Genomic DNA, 24,651 nt, shown 5'->3' on the forward strand with positions numbered 1-24,651 from the left:
GTTTGAAATTCTTATTACGAGCAACGCCTTCCACTAGCACCCACAAGGAAGTATTTCAGTTAAAAGAGGGACTCTATCAAACGCAATGCAAATAAAAAACCCAAACAATGTGACACATTTGAAGTAAATTACGGCTTGGTGAAGCAGATGAATTGACTCAGTTTTATTTTTATACTTTTGATTGCACGCTTGTTTGCGTTATGCGAACTTTACAACAATAATAATTGCACCTTAATGAGCTCACGACCTATTAAAGAAACCGAGAACTGACGTGAGTGCTAATTGTGATGTGCATACGTGGGTTCGTGAATGGAAGCAATAAATTTGGTTGCTCCAAGCAACTTTATCACATAGCACATTAATATAAAAGTAATGCCCTTTTTCTCTGTGTATACAGGAAGCTCGGTATAATTAAGCACAGGAGTGATATCGCAGCGTGCATGGTTTTCCACGAAATCAGTGCGATACACAGCGTTCCTAGAAGCGGCCATTTCAAACCTTGCGAAACTCACATTTTGATGCCTGCGTTGGACATTGGTGCTGCCACAATATAGAGAGATTAACATAGCTCGCAAATTAGCAGCCAAATTTTGGCGAGGATTAATTGCCGAGTCGCAGTTTCCTTCATTCAGCGATTTGAATTAACAAAAAAGCGGTTCTAGCCTTGGTCCGGAGATGCTTGGGAAGGAACCAACGCGGTGCTTGTTTAAAACCTTAATTGTCAATTAGCTATACCAAGGGTTATGATTTACGAGACGGATTTGCTCGTAAATTTGAATATCCAGCACTGAAGGAGAAACGTTTAAAAAATAATTTGGAAAATTGTATTACTTCACGGAATTACACAGAATACGACCTATTCTGGTTTAAAACTGCTATGTTTCTACGGAATCAGCACACAAAAATTTTGGGAAATAAGATGGATCGTGCTGTAGAAAGATTATGAAGTTAAAAATGTTTCGAGTTAAATTTCGAGGGTCTTTGTTTAAAGTAAGGATGAGATTAAAATTGCTTTTTTCGTAATTTTTCTAATGACAAATAGGGCAGCAGTTTGCAGCCGTCAGAAAGGTGCAATCATCAATGCTTTTATGAGTAGTAATATCAGATTTTCTCTCTCTTTGAAAGTAGCTTTCCATTTTTGAGCTTGTGAGTTTTGTGAGGGAAAGGTAAAAATTATTACAGGGAGGGCAAGTGGCGGGGTTGACAAGATTTCGTCACTCGTATTCTCTTTTCGATTTCACTCAGCAATCGCTTATTCAGAATTCTCTGCTGCTAATACTGTGGCTATGAATTTTGCTTTGTGGGCAAAGTACTGCTGTGGGGCCTGAGAACAGTAGTACAAGAACGTGTTATTTAATTTTTTACTCATAGAATGTTCACTAATAGCTAATCATCCTTAAATTATGCTCCGTATAGAGTTTCCTGCAGAGTATAGAGCCATTCATTTAATTTAAATTTAAAAAAATGTTTTTTTAATTTTTCTTATTCGATGATTCCCTTTCCCAAAGTTTGACTTTATTGATTCTAGCAAACAAGGCGAAAATCTCATGTCATATATCCATTTATATAGTTTTTTATTTATTTATTTTGAATAAGACGCGTTATAAAAACGCAATCACACATTCAGCAACATTCTCTCACGAGAAAGAATATTTTTTCTTCGCTCGACTGGAAAGAGCACTTCTGAATAAGTGCAGGGAAGGAAGCAGAAAAAAGCGAATTTCCATATCAGGTATGTGTAAGCTCTCGACATATTGGTTAAAATAAAAGGCATATATGCGAGGCGCACGTCACTTTATCCCACGCAATATCATGCAAAGGCGGCTGGCTCTCTTATCGTCGCACAAAGGCGGCGGATATCATTTTAAAACCGCATCATAAGGATGAGAAAAGTGACATATCAAATAAAAAATAGGCGGCGTATGTTAGAGAGCGCGAGAGCAGTCGGCAGCTCTGCCTGTGCGCGCACGGCAGCACCAGGAATATGAGCGAGAGAGAGAGAGAGAGAGAGAGAGAGAGAGAGAGAGAGAGAAGAGGAAATATAATGGCGTCTTTTATATAAATGGATCGATAAATTCGTGGAAAGAGAGAATAAAAGCGACTGGGCTGCTGGCGTGCGCGCAAGAGAGAGCGGCTCGCCAAAGCTAATACATAGAAAAGAGCGGGCGGCCAGCTTTTTGGCCGTAATTTTTCAGCGAAAAATAACTCTCAGCAAAAAACTGTCGAGCAATAAATCGGCAGTTGATATAGAAAATCAAAAGTTGTTTGTTTCACTCGGCCATCACGGGAGGCTGCCAACCAAAATTCAGGTGAAGCGGGGTTACAAGGAAAAGCCATTTGGCCTGAGTGATTTCTTCGAAATTGGTATATTTTCCTTTTCTTCGTTATTTATATTATGGGTACATCACAGTTGAAAGTTGCATCTTATAAAAAAGCAATTGGTATAAATAATACATTTTTCCTTTAAAAGCTATCTGTAAATATAATATCAGTCGCAAAATTGATTTTTTTTGAAAAGGGAAAATTAGTTGCAGCCTGCACTTTGGTAAATTATTGTTATGCGCAGCAGTAAAGGGAAATTCTTGTGTTCCACGAGCGGGAATCGCAGCCAGCATTTCACATAATCCAGTGAGCCAGTAATTCGGGGCCCTTTCGTTAATGATGCTGCGCCGTATGCAATAAATTTGGGCGCCACATCTGCTGGATAATCTAAAAGCCGGAGAAGTAGCGATTCACAATAAATGGGGCAGCCCCGTTCCCTTCCAACGCCTGCACGCACCCCATTGTCTTATTTATTTAGTGTCACTCCGTCGCTATTATCCTAAAAGTGTCTCAAAATAACCGCCTGGCAGCAAGGTTCGGTGCACGAGAGGGGCTGTCAGCTTGCTTTATTGATGCACTTCGTGACTTTTGTCTACTACTTTGTGTCGTTTCCACACTCAACTCGATAAAAATCCGCCCTTATTAATTTCGGTAATGAATCCTGAGACGCACGACGATAAATTGCTCAAACTTGAAACTTGATTTTGAAATCGCACTGCTGGGGGAGCAGACGAGATGGATTGCGACATGAATCACTTTTCTAGCGCGTGGTGGTAATTATTGCACCCAAGATGTCACGAATTTGTCTGCTCCTGGCGTGGAATTAGTCCCAAACGCTACAAATCACGCCTCCAGTTGCTAGCACTGGCAATGAGAACTGCTCTACTCAAAATTGAATAAAGCTCTAAAGATCAAGGTTTTATTCACGAATGAAGCTCATGGGGCGGTGTTCTTTTAAATAATGTTTAAAAAAATAGTTTGAATTGCTGGTATGGCAATATTTTTTCGTCACCAGACAAATTTAATTTGTTCATGAAAATAATTTAGTGCATTCAAACGAATTCATAAAATATATTCAATTTCTTCGGCAAATTCATAATAGCTCTGTACATGATTATTTAAAATTACGATCGATTAGATATAGAAATGCATTATAAATTTAAATAAATAATGTTGTTGCTGGCGTTCAAAATTTTTGGTGTGTGCGCGCGGCCTTAAATATTATATGAAGATAAAGAAATTAACAGTGTTTTACCACAGCTCAAGGAATGGTGAAATACAATAGGTGTATAATAGTTAAAATAATACATTTAAGTGATCCGAATTGAATTTATGAAATTATTTTATAGTGAAAGCCATAATTATAGCTTACTGTCTCTTTGTAAAGAAGTCCAAGTAATAGATCTCAATTTTCAAAAAAAAAAATGCAATTTCATTAGTTTTTTGTACATTTATAAACTCAAGAAATTCATTGTATTAAAATGAATTAGGCTGTAGCTATTATTTGATGTCAAATAATACCCATGAATACAAATTTCCTAACATCTTTAATGTTCAATTCTTAAAGCTTCATGCGTGGGCGATTAACTGTAATTTTAACTGGTGTTTTTTGGCAGAAAACGCTTTTATTTAATTTATATTTTTGGCCGTAAAATTTCCTGTTGTTAAATTGCGGAGCTATAAAATTTTATTTTCATTTGTTCGCAGGTCTAGAAGCACAGGTGCAAGAGCCGTCTAAAGATCTGTACTGGTTCTAAAGTCGACTTGCTGCTGGAATAATAAAATAATCCGCGCAGCATTTTCTCCTCACTCACAGTGTGTGTCGACTAACTTGATTTATTAGTGCAAGAACACAAGACAAAGTACTCTCGAGAGTGTGTGCTTTTGTGCGAAGAGACGCGCGTTCGTTATCGGCGGAAAGCAAAAAGAGGAACAAACTGAATCAAAAAGCTGGATTCTGGAATGAGAAAAGTCAGAGGAAGGGTAAATTTTGAACCGTCAGAGACACAATTTTGATTTTTTAAAAACGATATTTAAATTTAAGAAAGATAATGACTACGCAATATGCAAGTAAAGACGAGTTGGTTCAAATAAGTGATCAAAGGTTGCTGTAAAATGGTCCTAATACGTGACAATTTTTGAATAAGTGTTGTTGCTACTTCAATGCATACTTAATATATTGAATCATTGTGCTGAGTTATTAAAATAATCGCCAACTATATCTCTGTAAAAATTGCGAGTGTGTTTCATTGGCAGCAAAATGTTTAGAACAATGCAGTTGTACATAAGGATAAATGCATATTGACGCTGTAACGTGTATTAAAGTCACTCATCTCTCATCGTGTATAATCTTGCGGCAATTTGTATAAAAAAAACAATGGCGCTTCTCACAGTTACACTAATAGGAGAAATCATGTAGCACCATTCAAATTCCTTTGCCCAGCAGAAAAGTGTAATGCATCAAATTGTTATTGTTGTTATCAAGTACAATAATGTTTTTGTGAAAAACTTTGTAACGGACAGAGCTGATTTAGTTCCTTAACTGTGTCCACTTTGATTGATTGCTTGTGAATGATCATTTCTTTATATTTTACACTTTTCTTCTACTGCTATTGCGTTTGGACTGCAATGATGTGCAATAAAATAAACACACTGTTTTTCAAGTTCTTAGCGCAGATCATAATACGATTATTATGGCGAAATAAATAGCGAATAACATCCTCAAAACACGCTTGTTTCATTTAATCTCAATAACAAATAAAAGAAGAGATAAGGGAAATCTACAATTCAATTTATTGCCAAATTAAATCCGAAACATTGGCCAGCCTCCTGCGAGACGCACGAATAAATTTCATTTCGGCGAAAAACGCCGGCCTCAGCGTGGCCCGTCAAGACGAATTTTTATCCTCTTACTTTCTCACACAAAACCTGGGCCTATAAAATTTTATTTCGGCACACAAGGCTCCTGCGCGCAGCAATAATTTTCTAACCTTCAGAGCTTTGTGAATAGCTAAACAACACAAGCAGCGCAGACATTAGAAACAATAAAAGCAGAGCTAAAACGGTTCCTGCGATCTCACAACAAAACAAACAAGCGCTTCTCTATCCCTTTTCTGTTTGCTGTTTAAGGAATTAATTCTCCGGTGTGTTGGACGATGAAAAATTGGATAGAAAATTGTACATGGTTGGTTATTCCAGTTTTAACGCGCTCATAAAGATTTTTTTAAAATCAATGTCGGTGGAATGATAAAAATCAGTTTAATTTTCAAGATGGATGTAGGTAGAACAGCTCAAAATATAGGATAAATAAGAATGCCAATTTGATGTTAATTAATTTTTCAAAATTTCCGCTGTGTATTTAGACAGGTTTTTTTTATTGAAAATTTATCCCGACAACACATTCAGTATTTACAAGCCAAATATCGATTCTTAATCTAATTTTGTTTAAAAGCCAGCTCTTTTTCTAAAATGGGTTTCTGCGCATCAACTCCGGGAAAGTTTGTACTTGATCATTTTGTTAGTCTTGGTTCATTAAAACGAATTTTTATGCTTTAGAATGGATTTAAAGCTGGAAACTGTTAACGTGAGAGGTTGTTTGTTTATTTATTCAATCGGTTATTTGCGCGTTTTTATTTATTATTTGTTCGTAAATGCGAGAAACAGAAAAAAATACTTTACATATTGCCATTTATTTTGTACTGGTTATAGGATTGAATCTTTAACGTCTCTATACCCTTCAATAATTGCAACTTCTAGTACATGCATTTACGCAAAGAAGTGTTTTTGAGAGGAAATTAACAGACGTAAAAACCGCCTAATACGAAAATTTGGTGGTGAGCGTTTCACTTTTGGGGCTGCCGCGCTGAACGTCGTGCTGATTTTCTCGAAAAAAAAAAAAAACAATGGCATCTAGAATTTTTCACAGATCCTTTTCAATGAGTTAATGCTTAATTTTAAGGGGAAATTTATTTTTTCTAAGTGAGCTTCTAATGAAAATTATTAGTATTCAACTTTCAGTATGTATATTTGAAAAATTAAAATTGAACTTATGACTTAAGGTTTAAGTTAAAAATGTTCAAAAGGTTTTAAGTTTAAAGTTTTTTTGGTTAAACCCGCCTCTATGTAACTATCATATCTCAAACTATTGTGGATTTCCTAAAATAAAATCGTTCGAAAAGTGCCAAAAAGTGGAAACTTCTCAACATTGAATATCTCCAGAAGTGCAAAACATTTTAGTCTGAAGTTTTGGCAAAATACACCTCTCACCTAGCCCTACAACCTACAACATATATGTGAAATTCAAAATGGTGATGCTATCACACGTTTTCCGCCGTGCCTATTAATTAACCCTAATTTAAATATGTACTTAGCTAATACGTTGAACGGAGTCCAAATTATCAAATTCAAATCAACCGTAAAAAATAATTTCTCGGGGGTAAGGATTCCTGAGTAAACCAAAATATCCAAAATATTAAATTGTTTTTTATTTTTTATTCCCTCTTCAAATAAGCAAGAAGATCCGAGCAATTAATGAAGAGACTACAACAACTGTCTTACCGAGCTCTTCTTCTTTCTCCAAGTAAATCAATAATAATTTTATGGTCATTTGGATCTGGCCGTGGCTTACTCCTGAAATAGGTCGAAACTAATCGAGCTCATTAAAAAACTCGAAAATCAAGGAGGACACAGTTTTGTATTTTCTTATCAATAATAATTTTTATTACGTGAAGGCAAAATGTCAAAATCTTTGTACAAACTTGTTTATGAATATACTATTTATCCTTGATCTTGAACTCTATAATTAATAATTTGTCAACATGGTTTAATATTTTCTAATTTTTTCCCGTTCTTTCACTGACTTGTTCATCTTCCGTTAAGCGGTGCAGTAATTAAGTGCATATATATCATATTAAATTTATTACGACCTTTCTCAAGCCTAAATTTTTAGCATGCTTCGCCGGTCGTTGACACTGACACCATCAATTTCGCACGACACGAAAAAATGTTACTACTACGCATTTTCTCACTGCGTCTAGCGTATAGTCAAAGCCAATCCAGAGAAATTTCTTCGGAATGACGGGAATGACGTTATCACCTGAAGCAGACGTAAGACTAGATCTAGATCACACGCTGAGAGATATGAGGGAAAATTAAATTTTATGCTCAGCTCAAACAAAATAATGATTTCGCAGCATGAGCTTGTGCCAGGTCAGTTACAGCTATTATATTATCTGACAGTCTTTGTCAACTTCTTCGTCTGCCCCCCTCGCACACTCTCCCTATCAGCATGGGCCGGTACCAGACCAGACGCATCGAAACATGTGTATGAGGTAGAGCTGACAATGAGCACGACCCAGCACGACCTCCAGGGTCCGAATGTTTACATTACAAACATTCGGTTCCAGCGCCACCAATCGGTCAGCCCCTCAGCAACAGAACAAGAAACAAAATGCATTCCTGCTTCACCTGCCCGACAAATCACAGGTAATAAAACCGTGTGGCCCCAGTCTGAGCTGAGAGTTAGCCGTGTAGGTTCGCTTCAAGGACGCAGCAGAGCAGAAGAGCAGGAGGGCGCAGGAATTGGAGAAGGACGAGGTGGACATGCTCTCGCAGGACGCCCAGCTCTCAGGCAGACTCAACCCTTGCGCAGAGGTGCCGGAGCACCCGCAGGTAGGCCCGAAATGCGGTTTCTGATTTTATTTCCATTTATATGTTTGCTCATGTTGGTCCGAAAGTTTTTGGCCGCGTTGTTTGTTGTTTATAATTAAATTCCACACAGCTGCGAGAGCGGCGAAATTGCCGTCGCGCACTTAATTATTAATTTTCTCGTTACATTCCAACGCCGGCAGACACCTACATTCTCGCTCTCCTGATGGCAAATTTTTTGACGACTCACTCCTCTCCCTCCCTGCCCTGCCTGGCGGCTTTGTCTTGAGAGGGATGAAGGTCCTCTGTTTAGCACTCAAAATAATATCACTGGATCATTTGCGTGCCTGGCGGAATTAAATTTTTGAAATTTTCTTTCAGCAGCGTTAAAACAAGACATTCACACGTCCTTCTAGAAATACCCTTTTCGTACACTTCTCGCTCACTTAAACTCTTTGTTATTTCAATAAGAAAAAAATTGTACCGAGAATTAAAAGTGGTGTGCGAAGAGTGCAGATCGACATTTACATAAGCGTCTAGGAAAACGTATTTATGAATTATTTTAGCCACTTTCTGTTTTTGATCCAGGCTTCTGTTCATAATCAAGGATGAGCCCTAATTTGATTTTTTATATATGTTTGTTTATTCTCACCGTAAAAAAATTAAATACATGTTAAAAAAACAGTTTTTATTATTATTATTTCGTTGTTTATCAAGTTCAACAGAAAATAAAAGAATAGAAGTTTTATCATTTAATTCATTACAAATTGCCCAAAAATTATTCGATATAATTGGAACAATTCGTAAGACCACTTCCTTGAGTATGAATTGCAGTTGAAACAATAAAATTACTGGAAAGAAACAATTTTTAGTATATAAACGTAAATAATTTACGAAAAACGAGTCATTGTTTGAATTTTTTGCATGTCACCGTTTGCTTAGCATTACATGTTAATTTATCAATTACTATATAATACTGTTAAAATATCAGGCTTTAAAGATATTTAACTTTGAAAGCGTAAAAATAATGAATTCGAATTTAGTGTCCCAAGTTATTTCTCCATGAAATTTAACAAGCACATTTATTGCAAATCAAGACAGCAACAGGTTTCACGTATTTAAATGTTGAATTTGTATTTATGAAAAATATTCGATCCTCCTCTCCTTCATTCTTAAGAGAAGTTTCTTTCCTCCTTTCGCCTCACATCAAGCACCAAATCATTTCTAAACTCTGCGACTGGAGTCTGGACTTCGGAATGATTTTTCTCATTTTACCTTTGGAAGCTTCAAAGTTGCCTCTCTAGGTAAAACACGTTTTTTGCCAATTTTTTTAATCATATAATATCTTCTCATTTACCCACTGTCGTGGTGATGCGTTGAGATGCATGACAGACCGACAGCGTTGGAAATGCCGCAATCGCTCCATTCGAAGCGGCGGCAGCCGTCACAAGTCGCAAGTAGTGTTGCATTGATACCTGCTTCAAGTGCTCACGTGTGTTTTGAGTATGAACGAACGCGTTTCATTGCGCTCTTGGCTGCCGGCTTGACAGACGAGTTTGCCTTTTTGATCGTTATCGCTGCCTTTAATCTGTCTATATCGAAGTTACTCAGTTGCTCAATTTTACCATCGTAGGCCGAAAGATTTTTGAATGGCGGGTGCATTGCATATATTTTGTTGTTATTAAGATGGACTAGATTATTTTCCCATCAGTCTAGGATGTTACAAAGCAGATGATGATTTTTTTTCACTTGCAATAAATCCAAATAATCATATCCAATTTTATCTATCGAAGGAGAAACTCTTAGCTCTCGCCATGGTCGTGTGTAGTTTGCGTAAAAATGTGAAACTCAAATCTTTTTGTAAAAAGGGAAACAGTGCGATGATAATATCCTGACAAAGCTGAAATGTGTCCAAGGGAATGAGATGCATTAGTTTGTTAATGCTGTCAACTTTTTTACGGTTAAAATTAAATTTTTAAAGAAAGCTGCCTGTCAAATTAAGCTTAGGAGCTGCGTTTCATGCTTTCTTAAGGTGCCCCACAAAGCGAAGTGTGGCAGTTTAAATCTGGAATATATCTGGGTTAAAATTAAAAAAATAGTAAGATTGCCGACAAAGTAACGATTTCATTTTTTGAAAATTTTAAAAAGCAAATAGCTTTGCCGACAACTTTTTGCTTACACCTACAACAAGTTATGTCTTTCTTATTGTTTGAATCAATACTCACTTCGATTGATAAATTGGGTCCTATTAAATTTGAAGAGCTAAGAAATTTTGAACAAATGATAAAAAATCAATATGTTGCATTTGGCTCATGTAATAGCATGCTAACTGAAATTTTACTTCCGAATATTAGGAAATTTTAGCACCTCTTCCCTGTGATTGAAAAAAATCACCACATAACTATAGAGCAACAAATTTTTTGATACATTTCTGAGCCCAAAATATCCATTTTACCTATAGCGGTAAATATCCAGCAAGTATATAGTGTACAATTGATCACGAAAACTTAACTAATTTCGTAAAAATCTTCGTGCATAATAATTTTTGCCTTGATGGTTACTACTAAAGAGTGTTGGTATTTCTTATTTAATTACTAATTACTATAGATAATATCAGCATCCGTCATAAGTCAGCTTCACGACTTGGCTGTTGTCTGTGATTTCACCCCTGTTATATGAATGAACTATTATTGCGTTTTACTCAGCTGCTCACGCGATTTAATCCGACGGAGGAGTTTTGGATGCACAAAGCTGCCGCTTTAGTTCATTGAGCTGATTGTTTGTAACGCGAACCCTAATGAGAAACTGATTTGCTCGAGTAATAATGCTGCTCCTCCGCCGCCGCCTCGCGATCGTGTGACCTTTGAAGTGGTAATGAGTGCGCGAATCCGGCTGGCTTCTGCTCTGCTCGAGAGCTACAACACCATGAGCCAGCCAGCCAGGCGGGCGGGCGAGGCTGCAGTCAGACTTCATTAAATCGGCGCCCCGGCGAATTAACTCAACGCGCGCGGGAGCACAAGTTTTCAGGCGCGCAAGGGTGCAAACAAAAGACGCTGATAATAAAACTCGAGCTCACTCCAGCTCTCGTCAGCTTTTGTGAAGCGAATACTCGAGTGGAAATTGTGCACCGAGCACTTGGAAAAGCGCTTTGCACTTTGATTAAAAGCTGCTCTCGACGACAGCCTAACAATAAGTGACGGAATTGAGCGCTTTTCTTCGGCCAATTATCCGTATTTTGCGTAAGAGTTGTTCCATCCTCCATCCGTTTTAGTTAGGATATAATGTCATATGTATTGCTATTATTTTTAACTTCTTTCCTGCAGCAATAATTTTTCAAGATAATTAACTATTCTAGAAATTTACTCACTTAGCAGGCTGTGAAATTCTAGGTAAGAAAAATTTACCGCAGATATTTTGGACCAATTTAAATACCTCAATTGATTTTATAGCAGCTTTGTTTCCCAGTTGTCTCATTCTTATTTTTTTTTTTTTTAGTAAGTGTGTTCTCTGATGTATGATATTTTGACGTTCACTCGCAGCTGTGCGTTGACGCGACGGGCGGGTCGTGTGTCGCGAGATTCACTTTTCATCTGCTCACCTCGCCGCCTGCTAGAGACGAGAACCGCTCTCGTTTGGCACACACGGCACACATGCTCGATCTTGCTATGTACCGCGAGATCTGCTCGCGTATAAGTCGACCCGGTTGCTGCAAGTAGTTGTCATTTGAAGCATGTGTTTGTCACTCATTCCTTGCACTCCGCTCGCCAAGTGTGAGAAGATATTTCGTCTAGACGCGGCCCGTCAATGGAGATATCAAAAAATACATTTTTGCTGCGGCGATACGCGTATTTCCTTTCGAAATTCACGCTGCACCGAGCAAAAACAAAATGCGGCGGCCAGACGAGTTGCAATTAAAATGCCACGCCTGTTTCAACCAAATTTCGGTCTCCAGCTGTGATAGGTTGCAACGCAATAAAAATGACATTACTTTTGAAACCATTTTTGTCATGACACTCTTCAAGCAGATATCGTGGGTATAATTTTAATAATTCAAGTGATAACGTCAAAACTTGGGCTGCATTCTTGGAAACATCTCGACCATGTGACTAAACTTGCTCACAAAAGTCAAATAAATAAATGCACATTCCAGTTTTCTATTTTTGAAGCAAATGGGCCCGAGAACGCTCACTTTATGCTCTGTATCAACTTAATTATCTCTAATCCAGAAAATTAAACGTCAAGAGCGTCTCGGAGCCCAAAATAACTAGCGTGCGCGCGACAAAGAATGAGTCTCCGTGGAGAAAAATAATCAGCAAAGAACCATAAATTTGTCTGCTTTTTTATACGAGAGCTCAGCAGATGAAGGGAAGTGTATATTTATGATTGCACCATTTCTTGGCTTTTCCTCTCATTATTCCAAGCAAAAAGCGCCGAGTGAAATATTTATTAGAGCAAATGGAGACAATGATAATCGCGAGTGTATTCACGTCTCGCGCAACTTTTAAATCGGTGGCCTCTGCGAAATAAATCTCGACGATTCTCTTTTGAAGTGCGTGCGTGTGGCGTACATTCGTGAAACATTTCTTTTTCCCGGCGAGCAGCAACTTTTCATGCACTTCTTGCCGCCCCGACTCATCGCGCGCGCGTAATAACAAAATTAATGATGTCGCGCGTCCGCCTTTGAAAGTGAAAACACGCTGTTGACACACTCATAAGCCGCGTGACTTCATCCTTATTAATCAAAACTTTTGGCTCCTACAGTGTAAGCTGAGTATCTTCAGTTTTCAAACGACTGTTGTGCTGCTCAATAAAAAGCATCGTAAATTAAAAGTCGTTTCTGAGTCATAATTTGTATTTCCATAGACCCGGTAATTTTGGTTTGAGCTTGTGCTGGAAACAACCACCATGTTTTAAGAACACTTTTCTTCAATTTATTGGCCGAGTAAATTCTTACTAATGCAGTTATGATTACAATCCATCCATTCCGATAATGTGTTTCGGCTGCACAGTGACATCACCATAGCTATTTCTCAAGCCTAGATAGCTTTTGCGTTGGGAGGCAAAAAATCCTGACCACAGTCAACGAGTCAAGAGTGAAGAAGGAAGGTGCCACATGGTTTGCATGGTGCAATGCCGGCCTCTCAGTGTTTGTGTTGGGACAAGCGGTATTCGAAGCGAATTCTAAAAGCTGCCAAGCACCGACAGGCGAATGCCTCGGACACTTTGCGTTCCATGCGCCCGAAAAAACGCCGCGCCAGCGAGCATCAGCACACTACTTGCGGTCGGTCGGTGTATTGGTTTGTCGTTCGGCTATATTAATCCTGCCGCAATCGCGATTGACTTACGGTCTGGGAATTCTGCCGTGAACGAGTGTGTGTTGCAATCAAATAATTGGCACTCACCGAAAACAAACACACAGACTCCCGTGCACTCTAAATTCGACATTGGCACACGAAGCGATACTTTTAGCCTCGAGCACGTACGCCTAGTAATTTCTTCTGATGAACTGAGAATGATAGTGAGCTCAGATACCTTCCACGTTGACTTATTGAAACAAAAAGGCCAATCGCATAAATAATCAACACATTGTTAACAGAATATGCAACAAATCGATATTTTGTTTTCACTGATTATATCACTTGATTTATTAACAGTACAAATATGTGAAAATCTCAGCCAGAAGACTCCTCGTTGAAAGCTTGAAAAAAGTCAAAATATAAAATTAATCTGCTGCTAATCTCATTATAGTCAATTATTGTTGCTTGGCCGACAGACGGCGGTATACAATGGAATTTTATAATGAGAGCGATTTTGCTGCAGGAGCGAGTGCGTTTGTATTTTACTGCGATGCCGACACGTTCCACTTACATACGCCTAATAAGGATGCATTAATGCCGCTGTGCATGGAAAGGACTCTCTGGCGCCTCACTTGGATCAATCGCCATCACAAGTACCAAGTACAAAAAAGACAATACCGCGTTTGAAAGCTTTGACTCACGATTTACGAGAAACGTTCTGCTCAAGTATATTTGTGTAAACTAACAGTTTGCAAATGATTTGCGAGATTTGATGCAGTAATATTTTATCTTGCGCTCCACATCGTAGAATATTTACCCTGACATCTTTATGGATTTGAAAACAAATTCCCTGCTCAAAAGTTTCCCCGGACTGACCGGAATGACTTTTTATTTATTATACTCTTTATCGAGTAATCTCTTCAGGACTTGTAACGATCCAACATAAAATATAATTTATCATATTGTTGCTCGCCTTTCAATAACTGCCTCGGATTTAGCGATTGTTTGAGCAGCATATACTTCCCTAATTAAAACGACTTGATGCACTTTTCCACGTTGAAAGTGTTTTAATATTCGATTATCCTCATCATGCGTTCACCATTTTGACAGAACCCATCCTGAAAATGCAACGAGGACAAAGGAGCTATAAATTAGATGGCGAGCATGTGACAGAGCACAGGGAAAAAAGTAATGAGAGCAGCGAGCGGAATCAAGCGAGGGGAAGTCGCAATTGGTGTGTGCCAGCTGGGCGCATGCACATCTTCCTGTTGCCTCGCTCTGCTCCACATAGGCAGCTTTTTGCTAATTCGAGCTTCACGTGTGCTTTTCGGTACGGCGAGATGATTTTCGGCGCTGCCACCCTGCCCTGCACGCTCGTTATTGACTTATTTACGGCCAGGATGGCACCCAGCACAAATGCGACTCCCTGCGTAAAATCTTATCTTACGGCTCTCCTCACTTAATTTTATTAACCTTAAATTTTAGTTCTTAAAAGAATGCTTTGGTTTGTTTTGCTCTGTATCCTCTCAATTTATTCGATTTTTGGCCTTGCTTCAATATCTTTTTTATTAAAATTCATCATATATAGCCTATTCTCACAGTAGAGTTTGAATTTAATATAACTTTTTGAGATAAAAGTTATATCCCGACACCAGTACGAGACTGGGAGAACAGTTTGTGAAGGGTCACATTACAGGGCCCAGAAATATATCTTTTGTTAACTTTTTTATTTTTGCAAAATTTTACCACTAATGATGGGAAAAAATAAAATAGGCTCCAAGTTCCATCCTCGTCAACTCTGCCTCAAATTGATTAAAAATTAAACCACACAATTTAACAGCCACTTGTCATTTCGTTACTTCATTAGTTTTTCGCTTTTACAATTTTTCCGTTAGTTCGATTGTTATAGGAACACCCGCCGCCGGCTGGCAATTGGGGGTTGAGAGAATCAAGACAAGCAATCTTTCTATCGCCAAGAATATAAAGGCATGCACGCCGCGAGGCGGAATAGGGCGACTGATTTACGATTGAAGCGTGGACGGAATTTTTGTAATTGGTGGTGAGACACACATAGATTGTGAGAGCAGAGGAAAAAATAGATAGCGCAGGAGGCTGCTCTTTTATTTTTCATCTGATGAGCAGGACACAAAAAGACAGAAGCAAACCGAATATACAATTTATAAATAGCGAGCGGCAAGGAGGGGCTCCGCCACAGCCGACTTTTTTGTTTTTAGATGGTAATAATTCAGCATCCACTTTGCCGCCGCAAAATCTAAAACACACATCACAAACGCTCGGGACGTCGAATTCGCTGCTCGGCCGTGCATTTGTTTTTCTGTCGTTTTGTCCCAAAGTTGAGGTAAAAATACGCCGATAAATTTTGTCGCGCGCCCGCCAGTCAGCGCCGCGCAAACCCTAAATCTCGTTCTAATGCTCCCCTGGTCGGTAATTATATCGGCCGCGACTCCGCTGGCGCCGCAACATTTAATTCGTGCGTCCCTCGCTCAAACTCATTACCCACACTTTATTCACGCACTCTCACCGCACGAAAACAGATTATTTTGAAATACTGGTGTCGCGGGCGTAATTTATTCGAAAGCCGACAGCATAGAGCCAGCCGCCGCAGTTTACTCAGTGAACGTGTAAAAGCGAAACCGAAACCGCGCGTTTTTAAACGGTAGCTTTTTGTCAAAGTCGCGGATACTACCAGAGCATTTAAGTAATGCAAAACAACATACGAATTAGTCGGAAATTGTAGTTAAAAATCTGCTTGAACCGAAAATTACAGTTTGCTCACAAAGATGGGTGGGGATTTTTTACGGAATATTTATCATAAATCATGCTGTTAATTTGGCCGAGATAGGTGAAAATTACACTTGGGAATTCCATCATGATTTTTTCATGTCCCATAATTAAATGGGATATACGTCACTATCTCATTAAAAGTAGAATTTGTCTTATCTTTCCCTGAAAATCACATTTAAAAAAGAATTGTAAAATTTATTTTTTAATGACTTTAAACCAAAATAACGCAAATTAAGTCTTTTAATTGACTTACAAATGCGAGGAGCGATGACTTAAATATTTGAAATTTTTCACACGAATTGAGATTCGCTCATTGCATCATTTCGGTTTAGTTTGCAGCAGTCATCCACCCAGAAAACAAATTTTAGAAATATTCAGTTGGTTTATATTGACTAAGGTATAAAGCTTCAATTTGGAAAGGGGCCACATAGAATTTAATTTAATCGCGCAGAAATCTCGTAAAACAGCCTTTTGTCAGGGATAAATATACTAAATCTAACGTCTCAACTATCCACTCTGTGTGCAATTGAAGAAAATTTGAACTGATTTTTTTTACGAACCGAGATTAAATAAACTGCTTGTTTAATTGCAAATTTATATATAAATCGAGATGCGATTGCTTTCATTGTAAATCAAGAGTATGCGCGCTTTTGTACTACACAGAAATGCGTATCAGAGTGTATATTTAAAGGTCGGGGGTAAATAAAACGCATGTAAGTACGTACAATTTTCATTACCGTGTATCGAGGCACAAAGCGTGTGACTCGCTCAGGCGGATCCTTTGCAAACTGGTTTTGAAATTGCGATAATGGCGGCAGATAAGCGCACCGTGCTCCACTCGTGATTCGGCCGAACCAATAAATAAATCGATTGCCCCTTGTTACGTGGCGAAATTTGTCTCATAGCATTCAATTAGCCAGCCAGGAATGTCACCTCTTTCTCTGCCTGCCTCGCCGTTGGAGCGGCCACTTCGGCTCGGGCTGCCCCCAAAGATATCACGCGAGTGTCAACACGCTTGTTACTTGGGAGCCGATAAAATCGTTGCCGCCAGCACATGCTGTTAAAAATACACTTTTAGTGGCATAAAGCAGAAAGGGATTTTTTGTGAAATATTATGAATCGGCCTAATTGATTGGCTTTTAGTCCGCTGCATTCCTTTACTGCGCCAGCAATCTTCAACGGCGATAAAACTAATAAAACGTTGTTTTTGTTACGTAACTTATCTTAATAAATATTGTGGCTGCTGTGTCATAGATAGAGATTTTCTTAATTTTCTATTGTTCACATACAGGTGTTTAGGACCTCAAGTTGTCAGTTTAGTTAAAAAATAAAACATCTGTTTAAATTTAGATGTACACGTACACTGCAAGTCAGCGGTGAGAAAATTTAGCTGCGCTGCAGTGTATCAAATGAGTAAACACTTTTACTGTGAACCTATCTTACTTCCAATTTTCCTGTTTAAAAAATAGCTATTTTATTTTTGAGCTCATTGGAAATTTCAATAAAACCATCGTTGTTTGTGAAAGACATTATAACTCTAGTGGTCGCTTGACGCGCGTGTGTATAGGGTTGGCTGTGCACACAAGCCGAAAATAATAATGGGAAGGACAATCGAAAAATAAAATAGCAATCTATTTTGTCGTCGTTGTGCTCTTGTGCGGGGCTAATCGAGCCGGCAAGCAGCTGCCTTTTTTCATAAATTATGCCGGCCAAAGCAGCAACAGCGCGGAGAGAGAGAGAGAGAGAGAGAGAGAGAGAGAGAGAGAGAGAGAGAGAGAAAGAGCTGAAGGGACAGAATCTTTTCTCTCGCCGGGGCAGTTTCGCTTGTTTTCATTAATTTTATTATTGTGAGTGTGTGTGCGGCAGTTTCCTTAATGACACAAAAACAACAAACCGGCTGAAATCTCATTCGGAGGAAATAAATAAACTAATTGCTCCATTATTTGGCCAAAACGGTGCACACAGAAATATGGGCCAAGGACGCGAATTTGACCCTTGTCGGGGCGCGTGGTCGCATTCTTCGGATTTACTCATCCACTAGACTTGTGCGCGGGCTGGGCAGGAAGTTTGCATTCATGAGATATTTGATGCGCAAACAGATCCGCGCCTCTTTAATAGAGCAACAAGAGTTGATGGCCCGCATTTTTTGCATTCCACCGGCGCCCGTTTTATATGGGGACCTCTAGATTGATGATTAATCGCCGCGCAGTTCACTTTCGACGCCAATTAATGAGTGAATCGAATTCCCGGCTCGCATAAAAAGGTCGTCACCGATGACAGAGATGCTGATAGGCTTGTAAATTTTTATGTTTTACCGGCGGCGGTGGCACCGAGGGTCGATTTTCGGACCGCTGCCTGCAATTAAGGGTGTCTAAGAAAGAGCAGAGCATCTGCTCCGCTCTGCTCTTCCTCCAAATTAGATTCCCACATGATTTTTTGGACTTAACAAGGCGGGCGAAACACGTGTTCAGGTCAAATGTCACGTGTCACCGATTTATCAGACCCTCATACTATACTCTTTTGGCCCTTCTAAAAAGGTTCTTAATGCTTTCCTACCCCCAGCGGGTTGGCACCTTGACGCACTACACGGAAGCTGCGATCGATCAGGTGCGCTCGTTTAATAACCATCAAAATGGCTGGAGATCATGAAGGGCTTAGAAAAATCTTACAAGGCAATTTTAATTTTACTGCGTAAAATTATATTTATTTACCCTGTCATATTTTTAGTTTTTTTTTTAAATAAAACATTAACCGACAATAATAGTACAGTTCACAATCTGACCGCTGAAGCGGTGATGCAGTTAAGAGATGGGAGCGCTAGCGCTACTAAACTTGCGTCAGGGGGCCAAGTGGGAAGATGCCCTTCTGGAAAAAAGCACAGCACTCAGACTCCCGCAGCAGTATGTGTGACACTTCCGGTAAACACGCGGCTGTTGCAAGCGCATGATTTACGGTGGGAGTCAGTCCATTTTAACCCAAGTGCGCGCGAGACGTTGGCTGACTGAACGAGTGAGAGAGACAATTGCATAATCTATGAGGGCCAGACCATCTGAGACAAGAGTGCAAAAGTCGCTTCTTCCTCCACACCCTAACAGCCCCCACTCTGAAATCCAACTGCACAGCGTGGTTTTTAAGTTTTCTTGCTTTTATTTATTATATTACAAATTTCCAGTTTTAGAAATTATGTTGTGCCATTAAGAACACAGGAAAATTTCAGAAATGCCTGAGACACCTGCAAATTTAGTGTGTCCAGGTTGTATTGAGTTTCCTCCATGTCAAACCGTCGCCTATTTTTAGTGTGCTTGAAATTGAGGTAAAACTTTTAGCAAAACATGGTTGATTCCCGCCAAAATGACGTCCTTCACGTTGCGGCATCAATAATACGTTTTTAATGATGCGAAGATAAATGAAGTCGATTGCTTTGACGCTTGGCTGGCAAAAAATAACTGCCGAGAACAAATCAAGAGGGACTGTGGAACATTCAAGTGCGGCCTTTTTGGCCATAACGCGATGAAAGGTTTTGGCAGTCGCGGAATGTGGAGCACGCCGAAGAATTTTAAACCGCGGTGATTTAGAAGAGAAGCACATTCCGGCTGCACGCTGCCTCCACGTTTTATATCGGCCCGCCAGCCAACCGGCGTGCTGGACCACGTGCAAAAATTAGCCTCGCCATTTTACAAGAATCGGCAATTAAATAACGACACACAGCGCTGGAGTGATTCGCCGTCAAATTGAGGGCCGCGGCATCCGCGAAAATTGGCGTGCCTACAGCGCTGATGTAATCTATTATGCGCTTAATGAAATGGAAATTTGGCTCAAAATTAGTTTACCTGTTACTCGCCTTCGTACCTTTACGATCGGCTTATTTGATGCTGCAAATAATTTGTGCGAATTCTTTTTTTAATTGTTTTCCGCATAAATCAGCTGGTCTATCTTTGGGCAATTATTTCAGCCATTCTTGTGCGCAAACAGTCCATAAATCACATCAATAGTCCAACGACGTCCTGGAAATGCCCATTTCTGGAGTTGCGCTGCACATTTTAAAGCAGTTCTAGCAAAACCGTGGTATCTATATTCGGACGGGTATACTATGCTATTTTGTTGTAGTTAACTTGAATTAAAGAGAATTTTCTTCTAGGGGGATAGGCAGTGTTTAGCGTTTTAAGTACGCTTAAAAAGCAGACAATAAATTATTAAAATTCCTCACAAAATGTTAAAAAAAATCTTTCATGACGGACAAGAAGTATTAAAGCAAAATTGAAAATTGTGTTCAGAGTTTATTTTGTAAATCAATTTTATAGTCAAATCTGAATATGCATTTTAAATTAACTGTGTTTTTTATCTAGCATAATGACATTAAAACAGTTGGTCGTTAAAAAACTGATTTTCGGTTGATTATCAACTTAAGAATTTTGTTTCATCCACAATATTCTCATTAATTTAATTTTTACTCAGAAAAATTGGTTAAGGACGAGTTATTATTATCAACATCTTTCGTTGAGGTATTTTAACGTTTATTTGAAAATTTTCCACTTGTTGATTGCCGTCTTACAACAAGCGCTCGGTTGTTGGCATATTTGAATAACTGTATTAAAAACGCGATCGTACGTTGTGCAAGTTTTGCTGGCCGGCCGCTGATTGTCCGACCGCGGAGATAAGTTTTGTGTTTCAGCTGCCGTGCCGTCCATCCGTCCTATTGTTTTTAAGCTTGATTATTAGGCTTACTGGGCAGGCAGGCAGGCACAAAATGATAAAGTCGCCGTGAGAATCAGCTCCTTTCGGAGCGGCCTTGCTGTTGCCTGATCCTTATAGCCCAGGCGAGTGACATCAAAGGCGAAACGCCGCCCGCTTGCATTGGACATGATGAAGCATGGCGCAGAAAGATTCCTGCAGCAGCAGCAGCTTCTTGTGTATGTGTATAAAGCTAGGGCCCTGGCTGTAATTGTGACAATAAATCAGCAAAACTCCGCCGCCGCCGCGCCGAACACTTTGAAAAAGTGGTGTTTGTGTTTTCTCTCCGCTCGCTCTTTCGCTCGCGATGCATCATGTCGCCCGCCGACTGGCGAAAAGCGCCCCGAGTATGGCAAAACGATGATAATAATAATAATCATCATCAGCGCCGGCCTAATGAAATTTATTCTGCCTGCGTATTCTCCGGGAAATAACGCACTCACAATCATGAAATGTACTTGCCGCGTGTACATACACACATAAAAAGGCTACACACTCACTGCACGCACACGCTTACTTTCCTCCTGCTCTTTCCTCTGGTCAGCCAGCCAACAGCGCGCGGCCCGCTTCTTGTTATAATTGTTTTTGCGCCGCCTATTGTTCTTCTATAAAGCTCGCTTGGATGTTTTTCAGATAATTGTAATTGCTGCTGTCACTGGGAATTGAGCGCAAAAAATATCCACTCTTGTGCAACAGCACTGGTTTTTACTCCCTATAGAAGCAAAGAGCTTCTGAAGCGTCTGTCGTTAGTATAGATTTGAACTGCTTTTTCGGAAGTTAGAAAGAAAAACGTATTTCTACAAGTTAAAAACCGCACTTCCAAGGATCACCTTAAATGCATCCAAAAACCATTTTGAGAATGTTCGCAGATATGAAATAGCAGAATATTTACACAGAATCTTAATAGAAACAGTAGTTTGAAAATATAAGGGTATTTTAAGGTTTCGATGTTTAGAATGCAATCCCAGAAGAGCGAGTTTTTAATTTTTGTGTTTGAACAATTTCCTGGGAATTATATAATTTGGAATGTTCCAAAAGTTGATAGTTTGTGGTATTAGAGCGTAACATAACATTTTTTATTAATTCTAGTTTGATACGACCTGTTCTGAATTGAGGCAATAATTATTTTTAAGTAACTGCATGCTATCAAAATAGGTGATGAAATATAATTGTTCAAACCATTTAATTAGAACGGGATGAAACAAAAGAGAAATTTTTAATTTATGTACTTGTTTTATCTTTAACTATAGTGAGTGACGATAGTTAGAATTCAACTTGCGGTTTGTTTTATAAACATAATTTCGAGTTTAAAATAACAAACCTACTCTCTATATCTCAATTAAAAAAGATACTCGTACTATACTAAGGGATGCTACTCAATGCAACGCAGACCATATTCTCTATAGTTTATAACATCGACTGTTTAAGTCTTCAGAGGATATTTTGTATTAACTTACCAATTAGTTCTTTGGAAAATCCAACATGCTGATGTCTCGAGAAAGGCGTTGCTTTAAATTGTACAGAAAACGGGTATGCAGTTCCATGGAAAGTTGGACATGCACATCCTCCCCGACGTAAGAAATTTGTATTTGAGATGACGTGCAAGTAGCACAGACTCGCGGCGTCTTCGTCTTCTTAGTCTCCATAAAAAGTGTCGTTCGCATTCGCACTATTGTGTGGGGAAAAGACACGGCGCACACGCTTGAGTAAAACTCTTTATTTTATGCTACACTATATCTGAGTGTGTGTGTGTGTCGCCGCGTCGTTTTTCTGTCGCCGCATACACAGAGCAGCAGCAGCAGCAGCAGTAGTTCCGTTGCGTTATGTTAATTCGGTTTCCTTTGGAGTCGCCCGCACTCTGTTTGCTGCTGGTCATTGTGTTTCTCGTAATGAATAGTAATGACAAATACTCGACGCCAGACTCTTTTTATGTTTATTCTCCCAGGCGGTGCAAAAACGAACCGACTGCTACCTTCGTCCTCGCCTGGCTTTTGACGTATTTCATGAGGAAATGAGCCAGTTGATTTTTTCTCCTGGCCGTAGAAACAGAAGCGGCGAATTACACCGGCATTTACAAGTTGCAGATAACATCGCGGCGGCTGCTGCTAGCTTGTGATAATTCATCGTCGTTGGAAACGCACAACACAAAGTGGCGTATGCACCTTGCCCGCGCATGCTGCTGACGCCACTTTTGGGCATTTTGGACATGTGTTCGTGCACGTACACACTCATGTTTGCGTGTCAAATTCCGATTTGGGAGAGTTTGACTTCGTTTGATAGCAATAAATTAAGTCCTATCTGACGTGCTGCGCTCATATTTCATGAAGTAATGGTTCAAGTGCGTGGTTTAAGCAACCCGAAATTGGAACTGTCGGAAATATTGCGCTGAGGAAACGGACGATTTTGACATGTTGTTTGTTTTGTGGAAAATTTATGCCGATTCGCACTGTGAGATTGAAAGACAGGGAATTCAGAAAGATAGATAAAAATCTCAAACTGTCAGTATGTTGCAATATGGTAACTATCTAAATAATAATGACAAATAACACAAATTTGAAAAACTTTGCAAGTTCTGGATTATTCCCATGTTGCAATCTCATTTGTAGGCTATAATTAAAAAAACATCAAAACAAAATATAAATGGCAAAATGTAACGCTACATAACCATTAATTAATTCCTGCATGTGTGATTTTCTTGTTATGTATGTTATTCAAGAATTACAACAAAAATACAAATAGATCACACTGAAATGGCGAAATTGTCACCAATCATAAACATTTCTTTACATTCCAGAAAACTAAAAATAGAGTTTAAGTTCAAATGGTACACGCTGAAGATGTTCAACACAAATCCCTTGCACATGCAACTAAAGACCACCTTTCTGAAATTTGAAACGGTTTGAGCCAATTCACACGCGTTTCATGCAAGCAAGGTGATCTTGCATACCTCCGCCGGCGTTGAACGCTACCTTGGCAATTACCCTTGCGATCACTATCAGAATCTTTCCAATTCCTTTAATTAATAAACATATATAAAGCGCGGGAGAGAAGCCGCAGCTAGCTCTCGAAATTAATCTGACGATGGCAAGTTGTCAAAATTCCTGTCGGCAGGACTCCTTTCATCCAGCAGCTTTTGCAAACGCCAAAGATTTTGCGAAACGTTTCATCACAATGCGCACATAATTCCGCTTGCGCGACGGATCCCGCGTGACATGCGGTAAAGAGGGCCAATTACACGTGTCTCGTAAGCGTATTTAATGAGGCGGTCGTGGCAGAAGAAGAGAAGGCACCGCCACCGCTCCAACGGCAGATTTATTGGCCAAAATAAAAATCAGCAGACGCTGAATTTTATCCGCGTGCACGAATAATTAATGGCGGCCATTTCATAATCTTAGACCGCGACCAAACACGCATTTTTGCCGGTCGGTCTCGCGATAAATTTCGCAAATTTAATTACACCGTCGGCCAATGACAAATCGAGGCCGGCGAAATTCATATTAATTGTGCGGACGAACGCACACGAGTCGCCGAATTCCTCTTCGCCGTGATAGCGATCTGAGGAGATAGGCCGCCGTCGTAACAACAATAATCAATTAACAATGCACTCGCACAATGAAACTTTCGGAGGTACACGCGATGGATTTGTCAACTTTTCGATCTGCACGCGGACCGACGCGGCGGTGCTTTTCATTTATATTGTGAACATTATTACTAGAGTCAAAGCGCGGCTCGCTTTTATATTCTCATTTTTGGCCGCGTCAGCTCGAAAAGATGAGTTGTATTGTTAATGTTGTATGACCGGTTGATTAATTGAACAGCAATGACGAGACGAATAGCGCGAAATTGATAT

General features: G+C 39.4%; 2 protein-coding genes across 2 annotated transcripts in view; both read left to right on the forward strand.

The window, feature by feature from the left end:
- The window catches only part of LOC135939253 (transcription cofactor vestigial-like protein 2), a 29,901-nt gene extending 24,852 nt beyond the window's left edge, over positions 1-5,049 (forward strand). Inside the window, exon 5 of the mRNA XM_065483531.1 lies at positions 4,030-5,049. Coding sequence (XP_065339603.1) covers positions 4,030-4,079 — 50 coding nt within the window. The 3' untranslated portion in view covers positions 4,080-5,049. The remainder of the gene's footprint in view (positions 1-4,029) is intronic.
- Positions 5,050-7,683: 2,634 nt separating this feature from the next.
- Positions 7,684-24,651, forward strand: part of LOC135940302 (uncharacterized) — a 41,876-nt gene continuing 24,908 nt past the window's right edge. The window contains exon 1 of the mRNA XM_065485139.1: positions 7,684-7,992. Coding sequence (XP_065341211.1) covers positions 7,924-7,992 — 69 coding nt within the window. The 5' untranslated portion in view covers positions 7,684-7,923. The remainder of the gene's footprint in view (positions 7,993-24,651) is intronic.

This window comes from Cloeon dipterum, chromosome 3 (assembly GCF_949628265.1).
Source record: "Cloeon dipterum chromosome 3, ieCloDipt1.1, whole genome shotgun sequence".
In the NCBI taxonomy this organism is placed as follows: Eukaryota; Metazoa; Arthropoda; class Insecta; order Ephemeroptera; family Baetidae; genus Cloeon; species Cloeon dipterum.